General features: G+C 41.2%; 1 protein-coding gene across 1 annotated transcript in view; it reads right to left on the bottom strand.

The window, feature by feature from the left end:
• Positions 1-12,381, bottom strand: part of myo10 (myosin X) — a 127,487-nt gene that overhangs the window by 46,692 nt on the left and 68,414 nt on the right. The window contains exon 4 of the mRNA XM_085438071.1: positions 8,667-8,854. Within this exon, the coding sequence (XP_085294197.1) occupies positions 8,667-8,854 (188 nt within the window). The remainder of the gene's footprint in view (positions 1-8,666; positions 8,855-12,381) is intronic.

Raw genomic sequence — 12,381 nt, 5'->3', positions numbered from 1 at the left:
AAAACATTATTCAGATATTTAACTTTCTATTACAAATATTATGAGTGATTATCAGCTTAGGGATAAAATCCCTTTAACATGCATTTAATGCATATTTTGGATCTATAAATTTAAAATATTTTAAATTCAAATTATTTAGAGCATAAACTTCATAGCAACCTTCACTTTTTGGACCTTAATGCTTTTAATTTTACTTTTATTGTTGGCATTTAAAAAGTCTTTGTTGGTTTTAGGAAAAGTTTATGGTTTGGGTTACAGCGTTTTAGTTGATGAAATGTACAACTAGAAATAATGTTTAAACCTTATTTATGTGAAACTGCCTCAACAAAGTAGTGAGAGAACCTATTTGTGGGTCATCTTAAAAAGCAGAGCTTTGACAGCCTTGTCATTGTCTCTTGGACAGTGCTTTGGGAAACACTGCTTGCTTTTGCAGAGTTTTATAAATAAAGTTGAACTTGTAGCAGGAGAGGCCACATCCTTAAAGTCAGTGTCACATTCCTGATGGACACAGAACAGGACTGGAGATAACATAAACTCTCTGGGTGACTTGCAATAACTTCTGACATGAGTGTCGATGTTATGACAGAAGAGACTGAAGTTAAAAAAGGTGGAAAATGAAGTTTTTGTGATTCAAACGGCAGATCTCAGCAGTGCGTCTCACCAGCAGCAGGTCAAACTTTAAAGGCTTTCACATGTGACTCATTTGAATAACTTCTTCTACACAAATGGGCCAATCAGAAAAGGCCTGTTAAACGCAAGTCACCTAAAAGACTTCTGGCAGAGAGCCACACACACACCCACCCACACACCCACAAAGATGCCTAAACAGGTACACACACACACACACACACACACACACACACACACACACACACACACACACACACACGGAGCTATACAGCACCCTGCTTTTGTACTAATCCCTGGCTCCCCCCGTGTTGTTGCCACCCAAGGCAAAAGCCCCCCCACAGGCAGGAAGGAGGGAGTCTGCAGCCAGGCGACTGATTGTGTTGGACGAACTGCCTCCACAGCTCTGGACCTCACTCAGACTCTTTGTACTGAGGCAAAGAGCCTCAGTTTCTGCTAGAGAGTGAAAGAGTTTCTGAGCAGGGAAGAGAAACCGAGATGAGGAGCGACACGCAAAGAGAGAAGAGAAAAAAAAATCTGTCTACACAAGTAATTGAATCTGGGAAATGTACTGGCTCTTTTCACTGGGACAAAAAGGTGAAATGTTCTCATCGACCGATAGAAGCTGTTTTCATAAAAGAAGATTAAGATTAAATTACTTGTCGAGCTGGTGTGGAATGCACCTTGTAAGGTTCGACGGGCACCTCTGCACGTCATGTCCTACACACTTACACACTTCTGTGAGTTCAACAGATACTTGATTATATCTCACCCTGTCTATGCCTATTAACCCTTTTACAGTAAATAACTAGACCACATTGCATCATGGGACGTTCAGATGGTCTCACACTCTATATTTATTGTTTTATTGTTGTTTCTAATCTGCTGTGTAAGTTAGGGGTGTCCAGAGGATCTGGAACATTTGCATTCCTTTAACCAACATGTTGACAGTAAAGCAAATATTAACTGACCTACTAGCACATTTTAGTAAATCATACTATGAATTCTTAAGACAATGCTGAATTAACTACACTTCACATTTTTTGTCACTTTAAACATGTAAAAATCGAGAATTAAAATAAGAAATAATGTGCAGCCAGAAATATAAAAACTAAAACACTTAGAGGGAAATATTTTGTTTTATTGTCTTTAGCGAGTCTCTGTTCTTCCTCAATACACAGATTTATAAACAGGTGAGGACCTCCTTCATCTTCATGACACAAAGCCTCCTGTTTTAGATTACTGCAACATTGCACACTATCAAATGATAAGAAGTGTAGACGTGCGAGTGATAAAGGTATACAGGTTATTGCATGAAAAAAAAATGCATTTTTCAAGAAAGAAATACTTGTTAGAAACTCCAAAAACACATGATTACCATTTGGAGTTGATAATCGGAAGGCCAATTAAAAACAAATGCATCATTCATTACATAAAATTGTGGGTAATTTATAAATGGCAGCATCCAATAACACTGATCACACTGGATCCTTACAGCTCACGACATCCAAACAAAATGAAATCTCAGACCAAAAGTTGCTAAAGTTGATAAAAGAGGCTGCTGGTGATGTGTGACGGGGGAAAGGTGTGAGAACACTGTATTAATAGAACGTATATGAAGACAAAGCCATTTCCTGCACTACACAGTCTATGTATGAACACAAACTTTTGCATATTTACACTGTGCTGTTTGGCTGAGTGCTTTCTTGTGTGTGAACAGTTTGAGATTAGATAAGAGACGTGATGATAGGCTGACCAGACGTCTGCAGATGTTGCAGTGGGAGCGGGGCTTAACTCAGAAAGTTTAGTCTGATTATCAGAGTGAAGTGCAGCTAAGCCTGAGCTTAGACTGAAGTGCGACTCGTGCTAAAAATCTAACCCTGTATAAGGGATTAGACCTTTTTCTTCCAGCCCAGCGTCAGACTAATGTCAAAATACCCACAGCTGGAGTTTTCAATCTGAGCCCAGACAGCTGTGCTGATCCAGTCTCTGCTGCTTACTTATCCAACAATGGACTGAGTTCAAGGTGTTTTTCTTCAGGCACTAATGCCCCCTATAGCAGCACCGCCTCTTACCCTACCAGTGTTTGCAACAGCCTTTACTTCCATGTGACACCAACCTCCTCCACAGCATCCAGGATCAGGTCACCAGTCCTGTCTGGATGTCCCCCACAGATGGTGAAGAATGATTAAAACCTTCCCCAGCTTTTAGAGCATCTTTAACAGGATCTCACGAGTATTTTAAGTTACCTGGGATGCGTCATTATTTAACGTGAAACTCATGAAAAGGCACTGATGCTTATTTCTACATGTAAACACTGATAAAACGCAAACACCATAAAATTTCACATTTAGAAAACTGCTCGTCTCATGTTACACTTAAATCTGCACAGTTAGTTATGTTTCCGCTCCACCAGGCTCTCTTCCTTTGCTGTGATCCATTCCTTCCTTTGGTCACAAATTATGTGTCAGACACTCAAAGCAGGCGAAACAGAGAAATCCTGCTGAATCCCAAGAGAAACCCTCTCAGGTATGTTTTCATAAGGCTTTGCTGCAGGGCTTTTGTGACCCCCACATGCCTGAATAATTAACAAGGCTGGAGACTATTGGGTTTGACCCGGCACCCACCTATGGGTCAGGAGGTCAGAAACAAACTGCTGGGGGAGGGAACCTGTAGGCTGGGCAGAAAAACACCTCGACAGCTTTGCAATTTAAAAATTCGAGCCTTTCTAGCCATAAAAAAAGCAGCCCAACAAGCCAAAGTTTGCAAATGAAAAAGTTTGATTGTATTGAAGCTTCAGGCATGAGTGTGCTAGCTTTTGTTTTGTTCTTAAATGACAAACTTGTTCTGACTGTCGATTATTACAGTGTTCAAACACCCTGGCTGTCTGCTTAATATGACCATTTGTAAATGTTGAACCAATAACATGAGTGTTAGTGAGCTGCTCTAACAGCCTCCACTCTTCGGCCTTTAATCTTTCATTCACATGTTGGAACCTGCCTGCAAAGGCTTGGTCTCATCCACAGCATTAATGAGGTCCATCACTTCTACTGTGTGGTAAGGTGTTTCACAGTCTGCATTCCAAGTTCATCCCAGTAGAGCCGGACAGGGTCAAGGTCAGTGTTTACTGCAGGTCAGTCAAGTCCTGTCCCGGCAGTAACCTCCATACATGCAAGTCCCAAATACTGTACAAGGATTGAATTTATAGAAGTCACCTGTTCGTGTTCCATTTAGATTTAGATATAGACGTATATATATTTAGATTTAGGGCGTGGTTAATACAATTCTCTGATGAAGGCATGGCTTATTCTGCAACACTAAAGTTGTAAGAATGCTACTGAGCCAACAAAGAAATCAGGTTCATAAGAAATGGAGAGAATTAGCTAATAAAATGTGAATTAGAGGTCTGCATCTCTGGTTTATTGCTTTATTATCCAAACTTAAACCTGCCATGGTGGCATCTTCTGTGCACAGCGAGCGTTTGGAGGTTTTCCAGGATTTTCTTTGCTGGCGGTGGGGAGGGCATTTTTGCTGAAATCTGCAGCACCAGCTCAAAGGGGGGGCTTCCATTAAAACAATGTGGCTCGATGTAGGCAGGTACCCGCATAATTGAAAATGCAGAGTGGCATTTATGAGCATTAATGAGCAGATGGCCTTGTGTTATAGAGCTGGCCTCTTCCTCCTCCTCCTTCACCAGCTTCTGTTTCATTCGCCTCCCCCTGACTGGATCTGATTACCCACAATCCCTAAATCCAGTGAGAGAAGCTTCCTGCCTCGCCTGAAAGTGCCAGCTTGCGATTTATAGCTCTTCTTCCTCCCTCTCTCTCTCAAACACACCATGAAGCGAACCTTTCTGTGTATGGGTGGAGGTGCTGGCATGTTACATGTTTTATGAGGGTCTGCACCGAGACCGCTTTGGTGATTTTGGGGGACCTGCAGGAGAAATGTGTGTGGGTGTCAGAGATCATTGTGAACCATGCCACGTACTGCGGCAGCTGGGCAGGACTTCGACTCTGTGTTAAAATGATCCTCCACCCAAAGTCTAACTTCAGGGTATCAAAAATACGACCTTTATGAGCCTGAAAACCTGCCTGTAAAAAGTCTGCAGTCGGCTCTGTCATGGAGGGCAACGACTGCGTCAGTGATCTGGTTTCAAGTATTGGTCGTCTCACTCTTTGCCACTGAAATGCATTTAAATTATCTTTTTAAATGCAAGTACAGTAAAGTCAGTAATTCAGTCACATTTAATTTGACCCAGTTCAACACACTGCAGCCAATCGGACGTGGTTAGAAAGTTAGAAATAAACTGCTTTAGTGGGAGATCACATATGAGAGGCGAGTATTTAAACACTCAGGTCTTTCTTCACTGCCATGACTGCCACTCATTAATAACTGCACTTAATGGATCCTGTGTTGACTAATTAAATGATATCGTTTGATATATGATGTTGAATGACTCAGAATTATTTTTGTGTGGTTACAGAGAGGGCATCATGTGTTTTCAGTGACCACCACAGAGCATGACAAAAACAGCCTCAGTTCTGATCCTCAGTCAAAAAGTCGGCCCACACAGCCGGCAGCGGCCCTCAGGAGAAACACAAGGTGGTTAAAAAAAAAAAAAGGGGGGGGGGGGCGTTCTCTTCCCCTCCCTGCAATTATTCACAGCCTCACACATCCATCACTCAGAGGGGGGGGGAGCACCACCACTTCATGATGGGGTTTAGAGGTGGGGGCGGCACAGCGGTGAGGTGGTTGGCACTGTCGCCTCACAGTCCAGGGTTTGAAACCAGTTTAGGGCTTTTCTGTGTTTTCATGTTCTCTCTGTGTTTACGTGGGTTCTGCAGAACATTTTTCTAGCTTTTGAATTTTGTTTTAATTCAAAGATCGTCTGTTTGATTTTTACAGTTTCACAGTGGAAAAATAGATATCTGTATGTGTTTTTCACAAAGCGCTGCCAAGTCTATAACCCTTAACCTAAGCGTTTTATTCCTTTGCAAAGTTTAAAAGTCTACCTTCAGGGTAACAATTAGCAGCTAATTAGCAGCTCAGAGGCAGTAAAACACTGACAGAAAACAAACCCAGTGCTTAGAAGTGAAAGTCTTAAACTTCCCTGCCTGAGGGGTCCAAAAGAAAAAAAGAAAGAAACTCTGGTGGTACCGTAGTTTAAAACAAGTTATTTAAGAGTAGTAGTAAATTCTGTACGTAAACTTAAGTATATTGCTAAGTATAACCTTAAGCATATAGTGGTCAGGCTGTCAGACGACAGTGTTTGCGCTCTTTCATTGTAATCACCCTCATTTCCTATTTCGCAACATTGTAACCAGCTGAATTCTTAAGACAATGGAGCGCATAAAAAGCTGCAACATCGAACCTCAAAATATTCGGAATACGAAACCAATCAGAGTTAGAAGAGGATAATCAAGCAGTGCAGAGTGTACCTTGGAAAGCTCAGTGTGTCATTTACTCTATTTTAACAGACAGAAAACCATCAGGTTGTGTTTTAGCTGAGACAACAGCTAAAGGTTACGGCTGTGGTCTGCGGTCTGTCCTCTCTGGCCTGGATGACTTCACGTGCTGCTTTGCTGTCATGGAAAAAAATTACACAACTGAACTGTAGGCTTTATTTTTCTTTCAACTTTTCACTTTCTGTGGTGAATTTAAAAAGTTTCACAAGCTCTGTTCCCCTTTGTTAAAAATGTTCCACAGTTTTGTCCAATATACAAGAAACAACAAATGATTTTTCTTGAAAAGCGAAAGGTGATGAAGACAAACACAAAGCAGATCCACAGCAGCGATACGACTCGTTAACAAAGTGACAGCATTGTGTGGCTCAGGACTTTCTGTAGCGCCACTACAACGTTTGTGTTTACGCCTCGCTCTGTGCACCATGGCGCATGTTCTTCCCACTAACCAACATCGTGCCAGACAAAAGAATTTCTGTATCCCAAATACATCATCAGACCAGAAGACGACAGACAGAACACGTGAGACTGCATGCCGTGCACAAGCACAGGGAAGTATTCCCATTCATTTTGTAAGTTAGGATTAAAAATGGTCATCATTGGTTTTTAATAAAAAAAAACAAACTTGAATGCATGCAAGGTTACTGGCACAGATCAAATGATGTGTTTACATGTGCTGCAGCAAGTAAGCCAAAATCTGTTTTTATATGGAGCAACCATCTTTTTCATGTCTCTCTGCAGTTATTAAGCTTAATTATAACCTTTATGTTACTGGGACATAGAAATTAAATTTATAGAATGACTGATAATAACTCCATGGTGGAGCTGAAGAGAGTGCCAGATGAAATGCTACCTCATGATCCAGGTGATGGGACACCAGCACCAGTGCAATGCAGACGCCAGCACTGAACCGTCTCTTCCTCCTCATTTAAGAGCCAACTCACACTTTAAGAGATTCTTAGCTAAATTTTATTTTTATGGGAAGACATTCAGAGCGGACAGAATCTGTAGGCTGCATCTGCCAATATTTCAATTTCTTGTGAGATCTCCTCCCAGCACACCAACATGAACAACATGCCTTCTAAGTTTGGGCGCAACAGTGGCAGCTTTTGGAAAAGGCTGTGAAAATGAGTCATGGTGAAAATTTCCACTTGACATTTTGGTTGACAAATCATGTGAGTGATGTGGATCATAGAGATGTTTTGTGTGGTAGATGGTCAGGCCCTCAATGGTGATGACTATAGAGGTGCAACTTAAACCATCAGCAACACAGAAGGAATTAAACATAATCGCTAATTAATGTTTCATTAATGTGTAATGCAAACAACAAAATCCCAGCTACTTAACTTTCTGCTTTCCCCACAAACTTAAACCGGTTCAAGTTTAAAGGAAACATGTGTGCCTCGTTATCCCCAACGCCAATTAAGCGAACCAAACAAGGCTGTAAACTAATGCCGGCTAATCCTAAGAAAACTGCAGTACTTTTGCATGAAGCAGCAGACTGAGACTCTCCGAACACGACGCAGCACCATGTTTATTTCTTTCTGCTTCAGATACTATCTCTAAACAGTCTTCAGAAATATGGAGATTTCAGTTTCCAACTCTCAACACATTTTAATATGCTCTGTCTTGTAGATGAAAACATGACATGCATTTCATAATGGAAGAAACAGAAATGTGAAACTAGAATTTTAAGCTCTCAACTCTTAACTACGACAGCTAATGAGCAAACTGTCACAGGAAAAGCTGATAGAGCCATTCTGGCTCAATAATCTCTGTGTAGTGTACCACCCTTTTTGTGCTCTTAATTTATTTGCTCCTCTTTACAACTACTTTGCTGCCAACAATACAATGTTGCAACAGGAAGTTGAATGGCCACGTACTCAGGATACCTTGATGACAACTAACAACAATTCCCACGCACTTAAACTCAGACACAACTCCTGTATCCGTCCTTCACTAAATTAGCAGCCAAATATTATCATATCTGAGTTACAAAAATAGCTCCTTTTTAACTTAGTAGGAAGAGAACGTCTGTGTGTGTCGACTGAACAATGGAGCCACAGTCGACGTGAAAGTTGTCCGACTGAAATCAAAGAGGAAGGATGTTGGGACGGAAGGGAGCAGACAGAGGATGGCGATAGAAAGAGCGTGTGTGTGTGTGTGTGTGTGTGTGTGTGTGTGTGTGTGTGTGTGTGTGTGTGTGTGTGTGTGTGTGTGTGTGAGAGAGAGAGAGAAAGATCCTCAGAGGTGCAGCCAAAGCGCTGAGGAGACTTGAAACCAGATGAAGGAGTTTGGTACTCTGTGGGGGGGTTATTCAAAGGACCAATAAGGATGCTTGATAAAACCTCAGGCAAAAATGGTGCTGATATTCTAAATGTGAACCATCAAGTCTGCAAAAGTTGTAAAACAATAACAAAATATTTAAAATACTCCAACGTTTCACACTCTGCTCTCTAGTAGCCGCTAGACTTTACATGAGTTTGCTTCAACTCCTTGCTGTGTTTTTGTAAATCCATTAAAACTTCTGGAGATTCAAAAACAAATAAAATACATTCACAAAAACAGATCACACACCTGATCAGGACACACTGGTTCTGCAGCCTCTTCCACAGCGAGCGGTAGCACTCATTGGCGATGGCAAAGATGTGCGGGGAGATTTCACCGAGGTGGTGCTGACTGTACATCTCCACAGCGGGTCGGTCATACAGGCCAGGGAGCGGCTGGTAAGGGTTGACTGCTGCCAGGATGGAACCGATGTACGTCTGTGGATCAAAGAGGTAAATTATCAATAATTACGCAGACAGAAAGCAAATAAATCAAATTTCACCTGAATGTTTTAAGTAAAGGTGAAAGAGAAACATGAAAAAATACTATCATGATGCATTACACGATAACAAGATTCAACGATTCTGCAATACTTCATACTCCGATGAAAATGTACTTATTAAAATACAGACATTTTTAATGCGTCAGTTCAATTAATAAGCCCATACTGTCCTTCTCTTCACTGTTCCCCAACCGTTTCATCTTCTGTGTTGCTAATTAGCAAAGTTCTGCTCATTTTATCTTCATTTGACTAAATGCGCCACCATGAGGAGCCATGAAGTAGTGAACCTGGGTAATTATATTCGATACCAGCTATTGGTGCTGTAGAGGAAGCTCCCCCCCCCCTCACTGCCATTTCAAAGTATGAACATTTGCACAGCATCCATTCTTCTCTAATGATAACTCTCTTGACCTGCATGTCGTTACTTGCCATCTACTGAGCAAAGATCGGAGCAAATCATCTCTGCTGCCCGTCACTGCTCAGGTGGAAGCACAGAGAGGCCAAAGGCTGCACTTAAATCCAATTTCTCAGACAGAAACACAGAGTCGTAAAACCCTTATTAGGTTCCCAGGAGGGTGGACAGCAGCAAACATCAAGCAGCCAAACATGTGACCTTAGTGATGAACACTCTTTTACAGCTTCCACTCAGGCTGTCAAAAAGCCCAGCAGCACGGCATTCAGCACGTTTGACCTTTTGCTTTTATTTTCACTGCTGAGAAGCAGACTCAAGATTTTCCAAATTAGTTTCAGATTTCAAAGTTCAAAGCAAAACAAACCAAGCTGCTGAAATAGAAGCTCGTGAAGCCAGAAGAAAACTTGGCTGAAGCTTCAGTGATGTGGTGGTGACTGATGGATAACTAGGCAGGCTTGGGAAGAAAAAAAAAAAGGCAGCACATCAGCGTGCATCTGTGAGAAAACATCTGGATATTCCTATTGCTGGCCTCGGTTTGAAAAGTTGCAACGGTTACAGCAGAATTAACCGGATTCTCACAGTTACTCGAACTGGGCAGGAAAAGAGGTAATGCTGTCAGAAATGCTCGTCCTCAACCGTGAAGGTCTGAGCATTTGCAAAGGGTAGAGAAGCATTAAGCCGATTTTTCACATCCACTTCAGCATAAAAATAGTAACACTGTCAAAACCTGTATGTTCTAAAAGGTCTAGTAACCACAGAGAGAAGCTTTCCATCCCGCATAGAAGAAAACTAAATCCTTAATTGGTCTTTCCACTAAAACAAAAATACTGGAACAGTAAAGGTCATTCACTTTGGAAATGCTACCATTGTTGGTTTACCCCAAACAAGCTTCTTTTGTGAGAAAACCCCTAAGAAACATGCGCAAATACTTTTAAAATGCCTACATTTACAACACAAGCACACACGTTTCCAGCCTGGTACTACTCATAGTCAGCTTTGACTGAGAGGTGCTAACTGTGGGTGCTAGCTGCTTCACCTCAGCTAATAAGAGTCACTGAAATGGACTGTTTGATCTTGTCTGTGGTGTTGATGTTACCTGTTTTAGTGGAATTACCTGACAAGTAATCTAGCCTGTGGCTTGTAACTGAGCACTCCACACTCTGGTTCAGATATGACTGCTCGAGTTTCAAAAGTCCCAGGCAGCAACAACCAAAATGGTTAACTTATCGCTTCCAAACGGGACTTCACAAACAAGTGTGTGACATCAGCGTCCATCTTTTATATACAGTGTATGATCCTGACACATGTTAACTCATCGGGACATGCCACTGTGTAATTTCAGCAGCAGTCATAAAAATATTGGTTTCACAATCAGTCAGCGATCATCAATCAGCACATGCTCGCAATCTGATGCAAAATGTGGTTTTTAAACCAGGAAGAAAAAAACAAAAAACAAACACAATCCAAACAATTTACAGCCACATAAACATCGAGCTAAACACAATCGCTACATGTAATGTGGCGATCTTTTAAACCTCACCTCTCTTTATTTATTTCATTTTTATGTCTCTGAATTCCTGAAGGAAAGTTAAGTTTGCTAAGTGCTCTATGAAATATACCAGCTTTACCCTTACTGTCTCTGTCTGCTGCTGTTCTGGAAACCAAAAGGGATTTCTAGAGCATTTTTTTAAATTTAAGACTTCTCAAATATGGCTTAAACATCTATTAACAATAGTGAAGCTGATCCTTAACACCAGGTTAATCTGTGAATTACCGTTTTAATGGACTGACTGCTTATCTGGCCTACAAATGTAATGTGACTAGTCTGACTTACCATGAACATTCATTCAAACAACAGAATCATCTGAGAAAACAAAAGTTTGGTCAATAATAAAAGTAACACATTTTCTAACAGGCACAAGAGTTGCAGGTAAATTACCTGCTGCGACTCAACAACCACTTTTGCCGAGAAAAGAGCCACACAGACAATCTGCAGTGAGGTGAAAGCAGCAGTAGTTAGCAGCTCCCTCGCTGCTCATATTTCTTTGTGGCAGGTTTCACAGGGGAAATCCCCACTCATTTTCTACTTAAAAGGTACAGTAATAATAAACCTCACACTTTTCCCTCTAATCTCTGCAAACACGGACAAAGATAACATTTTTGATCACACTATCAAAATTAACGACAACATTTCTGCCGGCGCAACTTGGATGTAAAGTGAAAATCTCATTACAGCAGTGCACAGTGTTCCCATAACACACACATTAGCTTCTGAGAGTCTGTTGCCTGGAGGAGGAAAAGAATTGCATTTAGGAGAAAGAGAGTGGGACATTTCGATCCACAGAGCATCTACGTCCTCTGCAGTTACACGGCTCGACTGTCTTCTATCCTGTTAATCTCGCCTGGTTCCCACTGACAGACAACAGCATGTGAAAACAAACAGGACCGTCGGTTTTCTGTCAGTCACGGTCTTCATACCAGTCTGACATTTGCTCTGTTCCTTCATCTTGATTTATTAAAGCCTGTTTTCTTGCTGTATTTTTTTTATTTCCTTTAATACAGTTAGTCAAACTTTTTATCAGATTAGAGAAGAGCACCAAGAGGACATAGAAGCACATACATATTACAAACAGAAAGCCCTTTTTCCTCAATAAAGGGGTCGATCAGGGGAAAAAAAGCCTCAAAAAACTATTGGCTCTGGACAAGCAGAAAAAAAACGTGTGTTTATAACCAGCCTGAGGTGAAACCGTGCGCAGAGCTCAGAAGTGGAGTGGAACTCAAATTACAACCATAATAGGCATAATTAGGTTAATAGGCATACCGATGTATAGACCGTGGAAAGAATACCAACAATAACATCACACTGGAAATGCAGTTTCTGATGAGCAGTCTGTTGCAGTCGGACACTAAAGACTCTGAGCATCCAAGCTGAAAGGAAATATTTACAGAGGGTTTCTCAGGAATGAAGAAAACAGCTTCTCTCTTCCAGTTTTTTAATTTTCCAAAGACCAAGTCATGACCAACCTCAACCAACAGTTGATAACAAATAC

The sequence above is a fragment of the Copadichromis virginalis genome, linkage group LG18, assembly GCF_057382275.1.
Source record: "Copadichromis virginalis isolate Kocher_CV1m ecotype Utaka linkage group LG18, C_Virginalis_male_GT1.1, whole genome shotgun sequence".
NCBI classification, from domain to species: domain Eukaryota; kingdom Metazoa; phylum Chordata; class Actinopteri; order Cichliformes; family Cichlidae; genus Copadichromis; species Copadichromis virginalis.
This window is presented reverse-complemented; position numbering and strand designations above follow the sequence as displayed.